We start from the raw sequence: 22,285 nt of genomic DNA, 5'->3' as shown, positions 1-22,285 counted from the left end.
CAGTTCTATCAATCTACAAACACCTCACAGCTGCATTTCATCTGCTCACTTTGCTCACCTGCTATCACTCTGTAATCTTTCCTCCCAGCCTACATTTACTCCTGGTTTTCACCCATCAGTGTGTCATGCTGCCCATGTCTCTCTCTGGTGTTTTTGTGTAGTTCTTTTTGCTTCCTCGTCAGCACCTAATTTTTTCTGTTATTAAAAGTCTGCTGTGCTTTTTTGAACTGAGTCTGAACTTTGTATTCTTCACACCAACCTCATGACAGATAGAGGATTCTGATGTCTGGAAATCTGTAAATGTGAGTGAAAGTAATAAATAAGACCGATGATAGAGCAGCTTCAGCACAAAGAACCATGCACTCTTACCCGGGCCTGGAGCCAGTAACCCATGATGCAGCAATTATAATTTTTCCATGACAACCATAATCCAGTCATGGAAAGTTGAGTCAGGTCTGCAAAGAAATAAATTAAATCCGCTGACAGTCGATTACTCAATAAACTGAAGTCAGGAAGCACAGCTGAGGAGAATATGTAGCTCTCTGTCCTGTCTCCCAGGACAGAAAGTGTCCTGGAAGACAGGACAGAAACCCCAACAGCTCTGTTCCTGTCCTCAGCTGGATTCTGTGTCATGCCTGCTGAACATACATGACTAATATTCCTTGAAGGAATACATATCGCCCACCACCTTTTGTGTCAGGACATTTAAAATTGAGAAATTACAAAGTTGTTGCTGTTTTGGTCAAACCTTGTCAATAAAGCTGTGTTCAGTCTCAGAATATATTGATATCTTAATCAATTTAAAAGCTCTAACAGTTTGTGATTATAAGGACTCTCAGTCACCACCACACCAAATTTTAGCTGTTTGAGTTATAGCTGTTTTGTGTTGGCTAAGGTGATTTGCTATGTCAACTATCAGATGCACATTCAATGATTACTTACAAAAATGTTATTAAACCCATCTGGTGGTCCATGGCTTATTTTGCTAAGAGACAAAGTGGACAAACAGTTGCAAACACACTGTGCAATGTGGAGCACTTAGAGTATCTGTTGGAGATGTCTCTCAGCTACTGCCACATTATTGTTTTAGCTCATTATCTTTAAACATGACTGAGTTAGAGCCATGTTAGTGTTGCTAAAGTCACTTCGCTGTGCTGGCAATCTTAAACTGAACTGACTCCAGAAGTTATTCAGGTGTATGTAGATGTACATTTTAAAATTACTTTGAGTTTCATTAAAATCAGTCTAGTGGTTCATGAGATATTTTGCTAACAGACCGCCATGAGCTGAAATGTTATTATCCACCTAATCACATACAAATTATTCCATCACAAAGTGCCCTTTCATGGCTCAATTCTAACAGATAGTGAGTTTAAACTTGTTAGTAGACATACTGCCCTGTCTTTGGGATAATGTTTTCCTGGTGGCCTGACAGACCAAATATTTAGTCTCTGTATTGTTGCTGTTAAAGCACCAGAGTTTCAAAATAAATTCTTATATCTGCTTTTGTTTGCAGAAGATTTCCCCCTCCTCTCATTCCTCCTGTGGACTCGTCTCTTTGTCCTGCAGGGTTTTGGCTCGATGCTTCTCTGTTTGTGGAGACTGAGCAGATCCAGGTCTAAAACCTCCCATCCTCAACTTTTTGAGTTTGCTTTAGCAACCAGATGCACAAACTGTTGTTAGTTGCCATCAGACAATGAAGCAGTCTGTGTAACATCTTGTTAAACCATCACGTTAATCTGAAACATGAACGAAAGTGTCGTCTTTAAAGATGTGAGACGATCAGCTTGGCCCATAGTTGACACACATCACCACATTGGTATGCAGATTCCTGCAGAGGGCTACGGAATTTCACAATTTAGTTGATGAGCAATGTCAGGTTATATTTTGGATTTTAATTTGATTATAGCTCAACAATGATTTGCAGCTTTGTTGAAATTTTTATATTTAATTCTATCATTTGCACTCAGCACATTCTAGTCATTTGTTGATTACAGTGCCGTCTGTCACACTGTAATGTTTTAAACATGCTGAATGACTTCTGCTGGCTGCAGCTCAACAAAAAGAAGAAAATGTCTACAGGTGAGCAGTGTCCCTGCAGCAGGGACAGAGGGAAAACACATTAATCTGATAAATCAATTAAAGGCCTAACATTCCTTGAAGGAAGGCCTATCACCAACTGCTTTTAATGCCAGAGTTTTAGACTAAAATCCTCTTTTGATGAAAAATCTTGGAGTATTAGGCTTTTTGGTTAAACCTTAAAACAATACCACTATGCACAATCTCAAGGCTTTCACAAAACACTTCAAACCAGAATTTATGTGCTTTCTGGCTGGCTCGGTGTCATTTGTGAACAGGCAAAAGTGGGGAGGGGGTGTTCAAGCAAACCCACCCTGATGTGCCTTTGTGCTGTGAAGTGAGGTAATAACAGAGGTGAAACGGTCCACATATGAAAAGGTAATCTGGCTTTGCTCCCCAATAATGTGATGAAGTGATGATATATGGTCTGTGTGACCACCCTGTCGCAGGATTAAACAGCAACAAACAGATTTATTACCGAGGGAAGATCGAAGGTGCTGCAGAGCAACTTTGCATGTAGTTTAAAACATTAGTTAACCACACAGAGAATCGCTAAATTTAATTCATGTCTGTCTCAAATTTAATGCAATGTGCTCCACGTCAGTGCAGCTGAGTTCTGCTCCACACCTCTTTAGGTTCTGCGATGCTGGACGGGGCTTTTAGAAGGCCAGAGGCAGCAGAAAGACAGACTGGTCTTTGCCTCGTCTATTTTGTGGAACAGTTTTGTGAAAAAACTTACAGCACACGTGTCAAACCAAGGCCCGTGGGCCAGATCCGGCCCTCTGTAACATTTAATCCGGCCCTCCAGTTTGGGACAGATCGAGTCTCTGATTCTTATTTTGCTTAAAAAAACTGAGCCTAATTAGTGAAGTTTTCTCTGACAGTGACTTAGAAGCCAACAATATATAGTTTTAATTTCTCTATAATCAGGTTTGTGTTGATGGCTTTTTAAAAAAATCTGTTTTAATGTTAAAACTTCATTTAAAAGCTGAGTGAGGCGTAAGAAATGACAGGTAATGATGTGCATTTTGAAGTTTGATCTATTTGTCTGTTTATTAAAGTCTGTTTGTTGTAAATTCTGTATAATCTGTAACTGTGAAAAGGTAATTGATATTTCTATATGGATGATTTGACGTAATACATCTAAAACCAAGGTTAATTTATGTAATTTTTAATGAATATGGATCGTGATCGGCCCTCGGCTAGGACCAAATATTTAATTTTGGCCCCCTTGTGTCACTGGCTTTGGCACCCCTGGGTTACATGCTCAGAGTATGTGTCGTGAATCGCTCTCATATTTTAGCACAATATCTGCAAAATTAACTGAGTTACAGCCATTTTTATGCTTGCTAATGTTGGTCAGCCTTAGTGTCTATCTTGAGTTGGATTGACTTCAAAGGTGTACGAGCTAGAAATTTAAATTCAGTAATTACTTTAAACAAGTTTTATAAAAATCCAATCAATGGTTCATGAGATAATCTGCGAACAGACAAACAGAGTTGACTCTTAACGTTCATGCTAAAGTTTTGGGAAAAGATTTTCCGCATTGAGTTGCAATTGGAGTATGTGTTGTGAAACATAGTCAGCTACCACCACACCAAATTAAGGTAAAGTCACTCAGCTGTAGTGGCCATCTTGAATCAAGTTGACTCCTACAGGCAATCAGTTGTAGATGTACATCCAATAATCGCTTTCTGAAAGTTTCATTAAAACCTGTTGATAGTTTCATAAGGTATTTTGGTAACAGAAAGACACAATTGGCCAAAACAGTATCGTTCGACTTCATCTTCTGGCACCGAGCAATAATAAGTTAAAGGTTAATCCACAAGGTTCAAGTTGTTCTGTCAGTCAAGCATTCCATTCCTGGGACATGTCATCTCTAAGGAGGACCTGTGCCCCAGCCCGGATCACCTGACTGCCATCTCTGAAGCTCTTGCACCAAAAGATATAGCAGCTCTTTGTTCGTTCACCTCCTGGTTCAGCATGTTCCTTTGAACAAATACACAAGCTAAACTAAAATGAACTAATGCAGCAAGTAAAAGTTTGAAAGATCTCAAAACAATGCTCTTTAAAAACAGCACTTGCCATCTACAACCCTGAACTTCCAACATTCACCCCGACAGACGTCTCGGACCATGGACTGGGAGCAGTTCTGACCCAGTGGAACATGCTGCCTTTGCATCCTGCAGCCTGTCTCCAGCTGAGAGGAGGTACTTTAGAAAAAGAGGTTCTTGTTTGTGTCTGGGCAGTTGAAAGAAGGAAGACGTGAGGATTTCAGTTTATTTTATTTGATTTTTTCTACATGAAGCCTTTTCTTCCAGCTGCTGAGCGGCAGGCAGAGTTTCCAGTTTCTTCTGCTTCTTTAGTTCCAGCCTGTCTCTCTGTGGTGTTTCTCGCATGTACAGGGATTTACTCCAAATAAACCTGAGGTGGAGGCTGTGTGTGTGTGTGTGTGTGTGTGTGGAGGGGGGTCCTCCCTGGGTTATTATGGGCTGTGAGTGACAGCAGCAAGCCAGGAGGCCGAGCTGCGCTCTGATTGGTCGGGAGGTCTTTTCAAGCCCCCCTTGTCTCCAGCTCCGCTCTTGCAGAGATCTTCACCTCCCAAAGTTCAGCCGGAGCCAGAAGCAGCACAGCTACTCCGAGTTCTGCCTCGCCTCGCCTCGGTTCGGTTCGGTTCGGTTCGGAAGGAAACATGTGGGGGCTGGTCCGGCTGGCCGTGTGCGCCGCGCTGCTGTCAGCCTGCAGGGCGCAGTATGAGTACAGGTGGGACTCGGACCTGTTCGGGCGCAGCTACGGGAAGCGCCCCCAGTGCGTGGACATCCCGGACGACCTGCGCCTCTGCTACGGCGTGGGCTACAGCCAGATGCTGCTGCCGAACCTGCTGGAGCACGAGAGGATGGAGGAGGTGAAGCAGCAGGCCAGCAGCTGGGTCCCGCTGGTGAACAAGAAGTGCCACCCGGGCACGCAGGTCTTCCTGTGCTCGCTCTTCGCCCCGGTGTGTTTGGACCGGCCCATCTACCCGTGCCGCTGGCTCTGCGAGGCGGTTCGGGACGGCTGCATCCCCATCATGCAGGTGTTCGGATACCCCTGGCCCGAGATGCTCACCTGCGACAAGTTTCCCGAGGGCGATGTGTGCATCTCCATGCCGTCCCCCAACGCGTCGGTGGCCACGACCTCAGGTGAGCTGGGCTGGAAGGGAACTCCCTCAGGTAGACCTGCAGAACTCCCAGTCTGCTCCTATTTTCCCCCAACATGCACTCAGGTAGACCTGCAGAGCTCCCAGTCTGGTTCTATTTCCCCCCAACATGCACAACAGCAACACAGGGCTCTGTAATCGTGTTTTTAACACCAGTTAACATTTTAGAAAACCCTCCAGACTGAGCTGGACGTCCTGTAGAACCACGTTCCTGGTTCTGTGCAGGTCCAGAACTTCCTCCTGTTGAGCGCTTTCTCTGTAGATGTGATTCAGGATCAGTAATAACAGAGTAATCCTGACAGATGTGCAGGAACATCTGGACAGAGGCAGGTAAGGAAGGAAAAATCAAACATCATTCAAAGAATGAACAGTTTTATCACAGCTCTTCATTCAATCTTTTGTATTTTATTTTAGAACTTCTCCTAATTAAAGTGATGAACTTTAGCATCAGTTTATTGTTGTGAAAAGCTCATCTTAGACACATCTTCCTACGCTGAAACCATTGTTTTTACAAATTTATAATTTGGCTAAGAAGTTATTTTTAAGGAATGTGGACACTTGAATTTCTGTAATTACTTGATTCTTAATATAAATGCTGGGGAAAAAATAATAATTATTAAAAACTGTCCACACAAATGAAAGCTTCCAGGTGAGTACTTTCAGCTGGACTTGGTAAGTTCTGTAGAACTTGGTATTGAGTAACTGCCTAGGTTTTATTTTTCTCTGGTTGCCATGGTGATGCAAAGTATCTGAGCTTCATATAGATGATGGGATGGATGCACATGCACGCTCTTCTGTCTAGGTTATGATATTTAGAGTTTATTGCTCTGAATAAGTTAACTCAGTTTGTTGGGATCCCCCGTCCAGGTGAGAGAGGTTCTGTCAGACCCACAGGTGAGCTGAGAGGGTTTCAACCAGTTCAAGCTGCTCAGACAGCTGGACTCAGACTCAACCCGGTCAATTTGTTAAGCAAAAAGAAAAGAAATAAAACTGTCTTGAACAAAACTATGCAGTTCTTTTAGTCCTTCCTGTGTTTGTAGAAAACGAGTAAAAGAAGAAACCCAGTTGGTGGAGATAAAGTATTTAGTTGCCACTACTGTTGTTTCCTGAAAGGGTTTAAAGTTTACTTTATCTTTTTTAGTTTATCTGCAGAAGAACTACAATGTTGCATTTTAATGTCAGAAATGGAACTTTCCAATAGATGTGTTTACATTTACAGCCTTTTTCACATTGAAAGTTGTGAATTTTCTGGTGAATATGGAGAGCACTTCGGGTCAGAAAGTTGCTCAAACAAAAGGGCACAAGGTAACAAACTATTTGCTGAATAGTGAAACTGCATTTTAAAGCCATTTAGTGAAAAGCTGAGACATTTTCAGCTGAAGCTGGTGGTGAAATGATGGGAACACTCAGCATTTATAATAATATCCCTTCCTAAAACAGTCATCCAACATGTAATATTAATATCATTCTGAATAAAGAACAACCTCTAAAAGACTTTTCTACACAACTCAAACTACTTTTTTTACTTTTAATTTTGCACTTTTAATACTGGCTTGATCAAACTATCATTTTGTCTCTTAGTCTTTAATTTAGTCTCTAAATTATTCAGTTAAATAATTGTTTTTTTTAAGCTGTTACCAAAATGTATGAATTTTGAACTTTATTTATTACACACCTAGAAAAATGTTTACTAGACGAGCAAGAAGAAGCAAATTGTAAAATATACTCACTTCTGTAACATTTATACTGAGCGTTAATGTTCGCAGTCAGGAAACAGAGACATTTCATTTAAAAGTGTAACTTTATTCTTGGTGAACTGATCTGATTTTATTTGTAGAAATCTAGTAACAAGCACCATATTGGGCAGGATAGTTTTATTGTAATCTGGTTTGCAACAGGAGTGCGAAGGTGTGATTTTTCTTTAACAGTTTCATCAAGGTAAATTAGGGTTTCTAATTTAAAAACATTAAATCCAGTCGGGCTCACACCTGATAAAGAAAACAGCCCTTTTGTTGCGGCGTAAAAGTCAACACAGTTGTTGTTAAATGGGCTTCAGATTGTTGTTTCAGGGGCCAGGGTGTGTTAGCAGATGCAAATCCAAGCACAAAGAAACAAATGCAACCTTTTGAGAAAGGAAAAGAAAAAAACAGATAATTATGTTGTTAAAACTTGAATGTGATCCCAGCAAGTTGTGCTGCTTTGAGTAAAAAGTTTTAGTTTTAGAAGAAATGCTGTTTTAGGTCAGGTTGTAATGTTGGACGTGTTTTTAACAGATGGGAATCATTTATTCCAAGGTGTTCGCTGACATGGAGGAAGGAAAATACCTGCATGTACAGGTTGGGATTGTGTGACAAGCACATTCAATCTGATGACAGATGAAAAGCTGAGAAACACACTGAGTCCTGAGGCAGACTCCGAGCTGATGGCTCTCAGATAGGCTGGTTCTCAGATAGCTCCAGATTCAACAGACTCTACACATCATCGTCCAGATTGGATGGATTAACTAAACACCGACCACTATCAGCAAAGTCACATAAAACAAGAAGCCCACAAACAAATGAATAACAATTCTAAAGTTAAAACTTATTCTGAATACTTCTGGTTGTAAAGTTTGGCTTCTGTGCACCATTCACACCAGGAGCAGGGAAAAAACAAGCATTTCATTCATTTTGACCATAAAACTGAGGGGACTTTCCATCATCACATCATCAACCTCCTTGTGTTTTACTCTGGAGCTGAAAGGCACCTCTTAAAGACACTTTCCCTGAACACACTGAGCGTAGAAGGGGCTGTGAGTCTCCCAGCTACACAGCTCACTGTACACATTTAATCTATGGCCTGACGCCCATTTTTCTAATAAAACCTTCCTTTTCAGGCTAAAGGGACCACACGGAGCTTGACAACTGTCATTTGTCAGCTCTGGTGATTCACAGTCAAGTTTTTGTCCTGCAGGTCTGTTGTAGCTTAAAGGGATAGTCGGGGGATTTTTGAAGGAACGTTTTGTCGTATAGTTGTGAGTCTTTGGTACATTATCAGCTGTGACATCAATCATAGAGTACAGAGAACGGGAACAAAAAGGGCAGAAGTATTCATCCAGGCGAGGCTAATGGCTAGCTAAAGGAAGGCCCAAACTGATATACCGGTGTGAAAGACTTCTACATGAGCTAATATTAAACTGAATGTATCAGTCAGAAGTTTACTCAGGTCCCAGCAGACTGATCCAAGACACCAACCGTTACATGGTCTCTGTTCCAGGATGTCCAGGTCAGAAAAGGACAAAAGTGTAGAAGTTTAATATTAGCATTGGAGCACTCTTTCACACCAGTATGTTGTTTTTTAAAAATTAAGGTGTTTTAACGGTGAAAAAGTAAAAATATAAAAAAAAACTTTATAAAACCTCATTTGCCTAGCCACTAGCCTAGCTTGGAAGAAGGGTTCTGCCTCTTTCTCTGTACTCTGTGCTCTATGACTGATGTCACAGCTGATAAGGTACTAACTATTGATAACTATTAGACCTAATATCGCTTTAACAATGACCAGACTATCCCTTTAAGCCAGTATCTCACTGAGCTGCGACTGTTGGAGCCTCAAAATTGTTATAAAATATGTGAATTTTCAGTCAAAGTGTCACTGAAGTCTTAGCGTTTGCAACCAGCGAGCCATGAGGCCACATTTTCAGCTGCCAGTTTTTAAAAATTAGCCTATTTTTGTGTTCACAGCTGGAAAAATGGTGTTCTAGGCTGTACACAATATTTGTTGCCAGAACTTTATACCCACCTTGGCAGCTGCCCCCACCTTTATGATTGAATCGGTCGGAGTACACTTTTGAAATAAAGACAGGCAGATTTGGACCAGTTTATAAATAATTATCGATCATCGGTGTGGTTTTTAGAGGCTGTAGCCTTGGAGGATTTCTGACTAAATGAGAGCTCCCTGCAGAAGTTACAATACAACTCTAGACCAACATCGAGAATTACAGAAACTAAGTTCAAGATGCACTTTTAGGGACAATCTGATGCACAGATTCTTTAAACATTTCACAATTCAAGAGAAGATGCAAAGAAATCGAGAGCCTTCAAGTGTTTCAAGTCATTTTGGAGACTCTCATGTGAATGATGTTCACCAACTAGCCCCCAACAGTCACAGCCCAGTGAGGTATTGACTTTAACTATTCAAAGTTTAGGCTTGTTTCCTGCTATCACTGTTAGCCTTGAAAGTGTTAATCGTGAGGCTGATAAAGACAAACAAAAGCAGAGTAAGCTCCTCAGCTATTAATGAATGTTAATAGAAGTCACACCACCGAAGAACACAAGCTGGTGATAAAGGATTTAAAGGAGAACCGAACTCAGACCCAAAACCTTCAATGTTGGAGCTTCCATCTCTTTCCATGTGCACCAAACAGTCCAAAAAAGGCAGCTTGTTGTCTTTAGCATCCTCTCTAGAGAACTAGATGTTGTTATTAACAGTGCTGACATGTCTGGTGATCGCTTCTACTTCCTTTGCTTGGACTTTGACCTAAGTATTGTCCACATATCTGAACCAGTGAACTCGCTGTTGTTGCCTTTTTTCCACTTGCTTCATGTAGAAATTGTCCGCTCTGTTAACATCAGACAAACTAAGTCCATTTTCTTTCATATGATTACAATTATTGTAGATTAAAGCATGTGTAAACATGTTTTTGGTGGGTAATTAGGCCCTCTTGGGCCCCCTGCTGGCCTAGGGGCAGTTGCAAAGGTTGCTTGCATTGGCCCAGTCTGGATCAACAAGTTTGGCATGAAATGATCATTTTCAGTATTAAAAAAATTAAACCATGCTTTAAGAACATTTGCAGGAATGCCTCCAGGCAGAACTGTTTGGGCCAAAACACATTTTGGCTGTTGTTGCTTTATCCGTGTAAGCTTGAATTTAATATCAACACTCTTTGTTCTATTCCTCTGTTTATTTGTTGGTGTGTACATGCACAGCAGATTTATTCTGAAAACTAGCAGAAGAAAGTGAGAGAATATTCACTGCTGCTTTTAGTTCCAGTTAGCTATAAAAGCTAAGGTCACCGGAGCTTGTGAACCCTAAGAAACAAAAGCTGAGGAGAGGATCTCTGTGTTCAGACAGATGTTAGGCGTTTGGAAATTTGAAATTTGCAGACACAAACCAAAAAGGGAACATTCATTTGTGACTAATCCAATGCTACTTTTCCTATTTTACCATCTTTTTTCATTGCTTTTCTTTGCTTTTCACTTCCACAGGTTACTCTCCCGTCTGCCCTCCATGTGACAATGAAATGAAAGCAGATGTCATACTGGATCACATGTGTGCCAGTGAATTTGGTAAGTATCTTCTAACATTGGCTGTCAGGCTCAGGTCCAGCTCTATGAAACCAAAAGGACAATTTGAATCTGTCTTAACCTAACTTCTCTTAAACACTTAACAAAACATTTAAGCTTCTTTCTTTGTCTTTAGGTCCAAACGTTTTTCAGTTCAGTTTCATTTGAGCTCTTCTCTCAGTTAGATGAACTACCTGTTTTTGCAGAAGATGGTGTCGTGTGACAAATAAATTGGGGTCTCTGAAGTCTTTTTGTGGCAGTAGTAAAGTGGGATGTTTGTTCAGTTGTCAGGGCCGACTACAGAGATCGTTTTGCAGGTTTAGGACTAAAACAATGGATACTGTACCAACGTGAAAAAAGAATTGTGAAACAATCTCCAAAAGCACTTTCCAAATATAAATGTAAAAACTTTTCCAAAGAGAATTCTCTGTGATTTTGTTTGGTGTGTATTTCACACAAGAAGATGAAGGTCTGTTGCCAACATCCGTTAAAATAAAAAATCATCCTGGAAACGAAACCAAAAAATATTTCTTTAATGCAGTTCAATTCAGTTTATTAATATTGCGCCAAATCACAACAAAAGTCATCTCAGGGCCCTGTACAAAAGAAAGTCCAAATCATAAATCCAATTCAGATCTAGATTCAAATCCAATTACAGTCAACTCAAGTCTTGCTATAATACAAAACATTCCCATTAAGTACATTATGAAATGTCAATGTCAAGTTGTCAATCTAAGGAAGCCAGCAGATTGTGTTGAATCTTCACTTTGTCACAGTCTCCCATCCTGAGCAGCAAATTAGCGAGAGTGGAAAAGAAAACTCCCTTTTAACAAGAAGAAACCTCCAGTAGAACCAGAACCAGGCTCAGGATGAGCGGCCATCTGCTTCAGCTGGCTGGAGTTTGAGAGGACAGGAGAAAGACACCAAATGATTGGTCCATGTGTGGTTTCTATGGGAAGAAAAATGAGGAAAACACAGGTTAATGACAGCAATAACTGCATGTTTAAACATGGAGAGCAGAGTGAGGAAATGTGGTCAGTTTGTCCTTCAGCAGTCTAAGCTTATAGCAGCAGAACTAAGGGACAGCTCAGGAAACCCAAGCCAACCCTTTTAAAAGAAGGAACACTGTGTTCCGTATTTTTGATATTCAGTGCAAATGCAGGCCAGCAGACAGAAAAGTGTCATAGACACGTCAGATAGTATTGATAGAGTTTGATGGAGGTCACATAGTGAATTTGCATGAAACTGGTGGTCAGCTGGGTGGCCCAGTGGTGCAGTGGTTAGAGCTGTCGCCTCCCACCAAAATGGTTTCAGGATCAAGTCCTGACGTGGGGCCTTTCTTGGTGGTGTTTGCATGTTCTCCCTGTGTGCACGTGGGTGTACTCCAGTACCCAAAAACATGCACGTTAGGTTAATTGATAACTGTCCTCAGTTGTGAATGGTTGTTTGTCTCTATGTGTCCCTGTGATGGACTTGTGACCTGTCCAGGGTGTCCCCTGCCTCTTATATTTTTAAAACTTATCAGTCACAGACACTAAGATGTCTGACACGCTCTGGGTGTGCTTCTATATAGAAGTATTTGCTGAAAAGAAAATTGCATACAGCATTACAGTGGAGTTCTCTGCACTTGGAAAGGTAATTTTAAGCATTGTACATCTATGGTTTCTTAGTTATGAGGACTTGAGCAATAATATGGGAACGATGCAGACAAGAACTTTCATGTTTTATTTGCTGGCAGAACTGAAACTTGTGGCAGCCTGAATTCCAGGTATCATGCCGAGCAAACAAACACTAGATGCACATTGGAACCAGACTTTCCACCAGTTCTCCAGAGAGGTTTAAAGTTACGTTTGTTTAAGGAATTGCCTTAGTGTTTATGCTGCGGTAATGGGACTCGCCTTTTTTCAGTCTGCAATAAAAAAATAGAAAGGGGGCAACATTGTTGGCTTTTTTCATCTCAGGGGGAAGACAAATGTTGTTTTGGTCTGTTGTCATAAGTTTCCTAACCAGCTGACAAGTGAGGACACACAGATTTACTGTCAGGCTGGGAACACGACACTGAGAGCGAACGAGTGGGTTTCCACCACTGGAATGCATCAAGCCTTTAAAAATGAGCCTACCATGACAAGGAAAAGAAGCTGACATGAGATGCCATCGCCACTTATATTACTGGCAGGAGAAAACATTTGTTTGTTGCTTTTTTTTCCAGCAGAATTTAATTCTGGTCTGAAGAGAAAAGAGCGGCTATAAATACTCAGTACAGCAGCGGTGGTCACACACGAGTTTGTGTTTTGAGGAAAGAAAAGAAAGTATGCAGATGGAAAAATGTCTGGATTTAATCACGATGCACCACCAAGAAGATAAGACCATCATCCTGATTGCATTCTGCTGGTTCTGACGTGACTGGAAGAGGATAGTAGGTAACGGCATGTTTCAGGAGTGTTTGGAGAAGACCACAAACATAGATATGATAGATAGATCTCCTGATCTCCCCTGTGGAACGCTTGGGTGAAAAACTACAGGGAGGTTTGAAGAATGAATCCCTTAAAGTCGTTATTAACCGATCACGTGTAAGATATCCTCACCCTGGCAGTGCAGGAGCATTCCTGTGCACGTTAAAGCTCACTTACTGGAAGCTGAAGAAGAACTGCTCTCAGTCAAACATAACGCTGCTCGTCTTCTCCCACTTCCAAGTCAGCCTTTTCCATGCACTTTAATCCAGATAAAAGCAGGAAGATGCAGTCTTTTATAACTTCAGATTGTTCTGGCACAGCTGAGAAGTTTTTGTAACAAGTCACAGTGTTTCTGAGAGCAGGCACTCCCTGGTGTTTCACACACACACACACACACACACACACGTTGTGTTTGCAGCACTCAGCTGCGAACAGATTTACAGCTCGTCCCACTCATCACATTGTTCCCGCAGCATTTTATCTCTCTACTTAAGGTTTTACAGTACCTCATTGTCCCAGAACCTCCAGGAGCCCTTCAATTATAGCCCTCCTTAGTCAGCTCACTTTATTGTTATTGCTGAAGAACTCCTTTCTTGTTGGTGATGTGGTAAACAGCAGCGCTGCAGCTTATCGGATTACTTCTGTTTCCATTAGTGCAAACAGAGCTCAACACACTGTGGCTGTTACCGGTCCTGTCTGTGCGTCTGAACCCACACAGGAAATCAGGTCAGAACTAAAGGGACTTTCCAACTAATTTACTGCCTGAGATTGTATATGTTGTTGAAAGAGGCTACTACAGTCCTGCTCACCATTATTGGCACCCATGAAGTTTAAGTACATATAATGGAATATTTACTGAAGGAAATTCATCAAGTGAAACAACATTTTATTGCTGATAGCTTGTGCTTGATGCAAAACAGCAAATGATCAAAAACATTTAAAAAGATAAACATTATGAGGAAAACAAAGAAAAACATCATTTTTACCATGCCAATGGTATTGGCACCCTTTGCTGCAAATCAATATGAAAACCCATTTTGGCTCACCTGTTGCAAATCACACATAAAGATCACTTGTGATGGACTGCCTCCACACATATGACATGAATTAACCAATGAATGATCATGAAGATATTCACTCAGCTATGCAAATCATGAAGGGGTGCCAATAATGGTGAGCAGGACTGTACATGCATCTGAGAAGTGGTAAATGAACTTCACCTTTTTAATTTCTTTTGCTGAAATCAAAGTTGTTTTGTTGGAACAAATTAAAGCTCCAGGATTCATTGAAGGAATGCATATCATCCACCAGAGTTTGGAACTGAAATCGTCTAATGATGAGAAATGATGGAGCTACAGCTGTTTAGGTAAAAGCTTGTGCTAACGTTTTGACTTGAGTTGTGAATGACCCTCAGCTACTACCGCATCAAACCTTGGATCAAAATGACTGAGTTATAGTTATTTTTGTTTCCTAAAGTCAGTTGGTTGTAGCAGCAGAGTTAGTGAGTTGTAGATGTACATTCAGTAACTGCATTCGGAGTGTTTTATTAGAATCAGGCCTGTGGTTCATGAGATATTTTGCTAACATAGTTGACTCAAAAGGTTTAAATTCAAGTCTCTGTTGAGCCCCATGATGTATTTTTGTGTGTGGAGGAGCACATAGGAAGTTATGACAGAATAATGAGTAAAGAGTGACAAGGCTGCTTCTAAGCTTTTTGCATTTGCACCATTATTTAAAATAATGTTTTCCTCAGTTGGACTGAGAATTGCACTGTTTTGACATCTACATGCATGCAGCACAGACATGCAGACAGATGTGTTGATGAATGAGTGGAGCTACATCCATTCATTTATTTTCCTTTCCTGCTTTAACTTTCTGAGTTGCAGGGAGTTGGTATCTATCTCCAGCAGCCACTGTGCGAGAGGTGGGGGACACCCTGGACACCCTGGACATGTCATAAGTCCACCACAGAGACAGAGAACATGTAAACTCCATGCAGGAGGTGAAGCTGCAACCTTCTTGCTGTGCGGCCACAGCTCTACCTCACATGTAGCAGCTTATTGCCATCAGATCAATTAAATTCTGTAAATACAGACAAGTACAATATATCAGTCAATATAAACACTAAAGGAAAGGGCCTCAAATTCAGCGAGCTTTGAAGATGATCTACAAAATTCTGCAAAAAGATGGTGTGACTGATGAAGGACTATACTGAAATTTATTGAAGAAACTAAAAGAAAATTCTTCAAGTTAAAACAAATAGAAGTCAAGTTAAAATAAGTGGAACAATAGCAAAAAGGTAAAAAGGCAAAACGGTTAGTAAAATCTACAATTAACAGAATAACTCAAAGGTAAAAATAGCAAAACAAACTAGTAAAATAGTAGCTGAAAGCTAAAATCAGCCAAACAGCACCAACTGTTAAAATGAGTGGAAATTTGCTAAAAGCTAAAAGTAGCAGAGCAGTAGCTATTAGCTAAATGTAGCTGAAGCAGAGCTATCAGTAGCTAAAAAAAGCAAAACGATAGCTAAAAGTAGCATAAGATAACAAAGATGGAACAAGTATTCTGAAAAAAAAAATGTTTTTGATGTAACTGAGGAGATCTCAATGTATTTCTGTGAAGAGTTTTATTTTGAATACAGTTAAATATTAAAAGTTACAAAATCCAAAATTCCGCACAATAGTCCTGAAGTAGCTGATAGTTTTGATTAAAAACTGGTTAAAATAACACAAAGTATGTGGAAGTAGTTTAATTTCAACAGGATGTAGAGGAGAACCAATAAATAGGTAAACTGTCTCAGCATTCACATAAATATTAGAAACTAAAGAAGACCAGGAATGAGAGAAGCATTGTTCCAAACGATCTGAGGTTAACTTCTTTGTAAGCAGCTGCCGAAGAGATTAAAGCAGATTTAAACAACATGAGGTGCAAAGAAAAGTCAGAGCTTCAGAGGATTACTGGAGATGGAGGATTTCAGGAGCCAGCCAGAACTTCTCTGCTGTCATGACTCACTGGTTGTGAGAGCTGCTCGTTCTGATCCCACTGAACATTAAGCCTCCTCACGTAGAGCGACTGATCAGGGATAAAAGTCTTAATCCTACCATGTGCACTTCTAATACAGGGGGGGGGGGCAGCACTCCAACACTTTAATTAGCAATGAAAGAAGGAAGAAAAAGAAGCTTTATTTTCTGCCAATTCAGAACAAAATATCTAGTCTTCCATAAACTGAAACGAGTTAATTTCTCAGCTGGAGTGAGAAAATGATTCATGTACACTCAGGCTGTACTTATGATCACATGACCTCAGTAGTTTTTTATATTCATCTCACTATCAGTCCTTGTGACCAGATGACACATAGCTGTGTTACCAGGGTGTCTGTGCTGCCCACACATCAAACCCTCATGTTTCAGAAAACAAATGGGTGTAATGCATGCAGACCACCAAGTCTGACTCTCCGTCTCAGAGAAGGAAAAAAGGAAAACTGAGAGATTAGGAGGGTAAACAGAGGGTAGTCAAAGATGGAGGGAGATATGGTGAATCTGAGATAAAAGGAAAAGGTCCAAGTATGCTTGTACAACATTATAAGTAGTTTATTGTCTTTTCCTTTCACAGAACAGTTTGCTGAATCCTGGAAAATTATCATTGTTTTTTGTATTATAAAAAGACTGAGAGTGTGTCTGGGGCAGAGACAGTCGAGCTGTGGTCAAAGAATCATGTGACCCGCATCATCAAATGGCCCAAACTTTTTTTGATTCCTGTTAAAACGTCAACATCTCCCACTAAAATCAGTAAAAGGATTATCTCCTGCCTAATCACAGGCTGTGTGAATGGATCAGTTGGACAAACCCAACCTGTGATTTCATTGTTTCCTGAAGGATGACAAACTGAGGTCTGGGTGGATTGCACTGACGTTTGTTCAGCTTTTCAGATGGAGCTGTGAGCTATTTATTTCATTTAATTTTTCTCTACCATCCATTTTGAATCTCAGTACCTGGCACACGTCTGTTCACAGTCCTGTGCACCCTTCAGGTATGTGGGAGGACAAAGTGGAGGAATTCACCTCTGCATACCTTCACATTTGTACATTTCTGCTGCACCAACACTGACTAAACATTAGAAGTGTGTGTAGGCCTTAGTCTGGACTGACTGTGACTACACACAGCTGGATTAAAGCATCTCACGGGGCTGTGACTGCTGGTGGACTAGCTGGTGACTCAGATTTTATAAAGATAAGTGAATTTTTTGGTTGAAATCTCACTGAATCCTATATGTTTGCGGCCAAGCAATCAGTCACTCATGTGGTGTGAAAATCACAGGTTGTTTTCTGTACGACTTATAAAACTGTATTTTAGGCCATACACATTATTTGTTTCCCATCTTTATCCCCATCGTACCCACCTCGGCAGCCACACCCATCTTTATGATTTAATCTACTGGTGCACGCTTTAGAAAGAAGACAGGCATAAATAGTTTTATTATTATTATTATTTATAACCAACATGGTTTTTAAACCTGGACATTCAGGACTGTAGCCTGGTATGTTTTCTGTCATAAGGAACTGTGCAGGTGTCAAAATACATCTTTAGTCCTCTAGAAAAATGGAAACTAAACTGAGAAGGGTTTGAGATGCACACTACAACTCTGTGTGCATGAATTCTTTTGAACAGTCTGAAAATTCAAGTGTCGTGACTGTGAGCCTCAGCAGCTGAACGCGAGGAAATCACGATGGTCTGGAAAACGTTTGGAAACATTTTGGAGACTGTTCAACCAACTAGGCTCCAACAGTCGCAGCCCAGTGAGGTTCTGGCATTACATTGCTCATGACGAGATCGGGTTAGACGAAGGCTGGGTTTAGGGACTTAAAGGCTTTTAGTTGAATCTCTTTGAAAATCTTTGATGGTACATTTTATTAGTCTTTCCAACCAAGAAACAAAGTTTTTGATTTGTTGACTCCTTACACTTTTCCTAAATGCTGTATGTTTGTAGAAAGTTGAGCTCAGAAAAGCTGGGAGCTCTGCACAGTTGTTCATTTGGACCTGTGTTCTGGGGCATCCTTTGGGAAACAGGAAAACTGGGTTTAGTTTGTTCTGAAGATTCATACTTCCTGTTAATGCTGAGCATGGGAAATGTTTTGCTGATTTTTTTGTAGGAAATTATATATTTTTAATATTGCCATGCTATGATGCAGGTAAACATCAATCATTTAATTCCCTAATGGTTGCTGGATGACATATCTACTCAAAGAATTGCTGTATATCTTAAGTGAAAACATACAAAGCATGTAAGATAAAAAAAACTGTTAAATTTTAAAAAGGTGCTTTAAAAAGCTGGTATAATTTCTGTCCTAACAATTTTCACAAAATAAATAAATAAATAGATACGTAAAAAGTCCGCTTTTCTTTCTTTTTTGTATCTCTGCCGCAGCTTTCAAGGCTAAGATCAAGGAGGTGAAGACCGAAGACATGGACCGCAAGGTGGTTCTGCAGAAGAAGAAGAAGATGATGAAACAGGGAACCCTGCAAAAGGAGGACCTGAAGAAGCTTGTGTTGTACTTGAGGAATGGTGCACATTGCCCCTGCCAGCAGCTAGACAACCTGAAAAACCAGTATCTGATCATGGGCCGCAAGGTAGACAACCAGTACCTCCTGACGGGCATCCATAAGTGGGACAAGTCCAGCACAGAGTTCAAAAAGACCATCAAAAAACTCAAGACCTACAAATGTCCTGAGTATGTGAATGTCTTCAAATAGTCCAACCCACACCCCCAAACCTGGCTGAATCCCGTCTTACGTATGAACTTGCACATGCAAAGCCAAACTTTGCTTCCCGATGTTCTGTTTATATAGCAATATATCTCTGTATATTTACTGATATACTTTGAAAATGTCCATTGTTCAGTTTTAGAGAAATGTAGTTAGCAATGACACCACAACCCAAGGGGTTGAATTCCTGATCTCTCCTGAAAGACATGAAAAGTTGAAACTCTTCCTCTTGTACAAGTTAGATGATTGGTTATGCATTCTAGCAAAACACTCCTTTTCTGCTTTCAAGAGTTAGAACATTTTGTTTTATGTAAACAAGATGCTAAAGAGGTGTTGGTGTACTAGTAGATATACAAGGAGAAAAAGGCAAGTTCCTCGGTTGACAGGATAAAAAATATAGAATTTTTCCCTTTTTTGTATGTAACTGAATTGTAAAATGCAATGTTTTTTGTTTGTTTTTTATAAATTCCTACTCTATCTTTTTTGAAATGGTGAAGCAGGTTAACAGCAAGTTTAAAAAAAAAACGTTTGTCTACAGAGTCTCCCTTTAGACAAGAAGCAAAAATTCAAGTTTAAAAAGTAGCCATGCTGCACTGCTGCATGTCAGTATAATCAATATTAATGAGACAATTCTGCTCATGGCTAAAGTTTCTGCCACAACAATTATAACTTCTTTTATATATATATTTTTTGTGCATAAGACCAAAGTTTAGTTGCAAAGGAATCAGGATAAAGCAAACCAAATGCAGAAAAACCCCAAAACAAAACAATGAGAACTATTCTGTTGTTGTGGTTATTTGCACATATGCAATACACAAGCAATAGGTAGCAAACATATTAGGCAAATTTATTGTTTTGAAAAACATCTGAAATCTACTAACTGTGTTTAAAAGTCTCAACTTTAGATAGCATTTGTAAAAATGTCATTTTCTCACCATAAGTGCCATTTGTATCTGGATGAGAAATACAAAATATGCATGTTAATGTAGGAAGGACAGAAAATCAGTCATACTGATTACTACAGTAATAGTTTAAAAGCTTGAACTTTGAATAAGAGTCAGAGGACATGGGAGAGAACCACCCTAAGACAACTGGGGGGATCAGTTTTGTGCATAAAAATTTATATTGTTTCAGCAAAAAAATGGTGTTTTAGGAGCCCCTAGTGATATGCTTTGAAACTGGGTTCCAGATCTTGAAATGTTGAAATGTCACCTTTGTGTTTTCATGTGGACAGCCTAAACACAACCTTCTGAAAACTTTAATGTCATAGACCCACCTCGAACCTAACCTACAGCTCCAAACATGACAAACACATGGACAGGAACAACAATGACAGATCATCTGCTTGTGTTTGTGTTGCAGACACTAGTTTCTCAACTACAGTCAAATCTTTCTTTCTTTGTATTATTTTACTGAACAAGCAAGGCAGATGGACAATAACAGCCTCAAACAGAGCTCAGAAGAAAAAGTACACCAAATAATCGAAGACCAGGAAGGTTTGTATGACACTATTGAATTGTCAACAATACAACCACAGCAAAAAAAAACTTTGCAGATAAAAAAAACACTATGTGTGAAATGGGAAAAGTTTTAAAGACCGACTTTTGTGTGTGAAAGATTGAGCCTGATATGCTTTGAACATTGTCAGAAACCCTTCCATCCAGCTGTCCCTCACTGGATACTGGGCCTGAAAACTGTCCAATTTGTCCACATATTTGGACTGACGTGACTTCCACTGTCCTGCTCGTTGTAGTTTTATAGTTTAACATGACACAAAGTAGAAGTTCCACTTCATCAGTTATTGCTCTGGTATTCACATCCTTACCTTTTTTCTTCAGTTTGAATCATAGACTGTATAATATAATATACATTCTACCTAATGTGTAGGCTTTACACGCATACTGCACAGTGTGGCAGCGTTACAGAGCCACAGAGTTACGGCAGCAGTTTGGTTTCTGCATTTTCATGTGGATGCAAACATTCCTAATAGTAGTGCAATGTTTACAAAGCTACTTTTAGAAACAACAAAAAACATTTTTTTTTGAAAAATGTTCCCGTGAGAACAAAGCCTAGATTATTATAGATTAAGAGTGCAGCAGCATCATGACTGCCTTCACATTAAAGGAGGTTTGTTTGTTCTAATAAGTCGTGGGGAGCATCCAGTGTGACGGCGCTTTAAGAGACACAGAACAACCAACCCTCATCATTCAACAGCCGACACAGCAGTTTAGTTTTATTTGTTGTTGTTTTGCTCAAACATTTGACCAAGTTGTGTTTCAGTACATCCAGCTGTAGGATCATTATTCATCAGTAATGGTACTTGCCTTGTAGTCGTACCTGTTTAAAAGTTCTGGCATGATGTCTGTAGATGTTGACTTTGTGTTCGGTGTGACTGTCTGATCTGTCTTCACAGCACTTCTATTGCTGCCTACATGTACAGATACATTTTACACAAATATGAAACAATAAAATGGTGTCACAAATTATGTACTGATGTTTATTAATCATTGAAATATTGCATTAACATTTCATGTGCTATTTTGAATTTTACATGAGCCTCAGCTCAGTCTTTGGTTGACTCTGGCATTTTTGACACTTTTTGTTCTTTAAAATCACGACTGTCATCAATAAAATTTAAAGCAGATTGCTGCCCAAAACTATAAAGTTTAGTCTTTTATGGCTCTGTTTTAAGCTCATTGTTGTAAACTCTTAACTAACACAAAAATCATAAAAATTTAAATAAACTCATTTAATCCAGAGTTTAAGCTTCTCACTGATAATACTGTTTCCCAAAGTTGTGATACTTTAATTTCAAGTGTGATTTTTATCAAATATCAAACAGTAGCAGAGACAACAAAGCTGTTTATGTGGTTCTTTGTCTGGAATCACAGCCTCTGAATCTGCTTTGGCTGGATTGCATTTTTTTGATAAACATTTTATGATGATGTGTAACTTCTTAAAGTCTGACTGACTAAAGGGACAATAAAGACCAAGAAAACAGATGGTTTCTAAAAGGCAGGGTTTCATTTTAAAAGTAGGTAATGTGTGGGATTTGTAACACTTAAGTTTGGTGTGTGAAGTTGTTTATGTTCCTTTTAGCCTTCATTTAAGTCTTTTAGCTTAATTTTAGCTCAACGTCTGTAAATTTGACATTTTAGGTATAGTCATTTTTCTTTTGGCTAAGGTCAATTAGCTGTGGCAGCCATTTTAAATTGAATTAATTCTAAAAGTTAATTAACTAGCTGTAGATCCATTGATTACTTTCAGGGAACTGCTTTAAAATTCAATCTCTGGTTCACAGGATAATTAGCTAACTGGCAAACAGGGTTGACTCCAACAGTTCATGCCAAGCAGAGATATCACACAATCAGTTAGCCTCGAAGTAAGAACCAGGGATGGTTGTCAGCTACTACCACACCACATTTTAGCTCAATATCTGTAAAATTGAGTTATTTCTGCATTTGTAAATGTCAC

The 22,285-nt window shown here is 39.8% G+C and overlaps 1 protein-coding gene across 2 annotated transcripts; it reads left to right on the top strand.

Moving 5' to 3' along the window:
- Nucleotides 1-4,656: 4,656 nt before the first annotated feature.
- sfrp1a (secreted frizzled-related protein 1a) lies at nucleotides 4,657-21,570 on the top strand. 2 transcript variants are annotated; one of them, XM_037977097.1, is made up of 4 exons: nucleotides 4,657-5,258; nucleotides 10,519-10,599; nucleotides 13,704-13,775; nucleotides 18,474-21,570. In XM_037977097.1, exons 1-4 carry the CDS (start codon nucleotides 4,772-4,774, stop codon nucleotides 18,797-18,799), a joined length of 966 nt encoding a protein of 321 aa, XP_037833025.1. In that variant the 5' UTR covers nucleotides 4,657-4,771; the 3' UTR covers nucleotides 18,800-21,570. The 2 variants fall into 2 exon arrangements, with proteins under 2 accessions (XP_037833025.1, XP_017293172.1); XM_017437683.3 differs by lacking the exon at nucleotides 13,704-13,775 and having other exon boundaries at nucleotides 4,661-5,258.
- Nucleotides 21,571-22,285: the final 715 nt, after the last annotated feature.

Source organism: Kryptolebias marmoratus, linkage group LG1 (assembly GCF_001649575.2).
Source record: "Kryptolebias marmoratus isolate JLee-2015 linkage group LG1, ASM164957v2, whole genome shotgun sequence".
NCBI classification, from domain to species: Eukaryota; Metazoa; Chordata; class Actinopteri; order Cyprinodontiformes; family Rivulidae; genus Kryptolebias; species Kryptolebias marmoratus.
The sequence above is the reverse complement of the archived record's forward strand: the minus strand, read 5'-3'. Positions and strand labels throughout refer to the sequence as shown.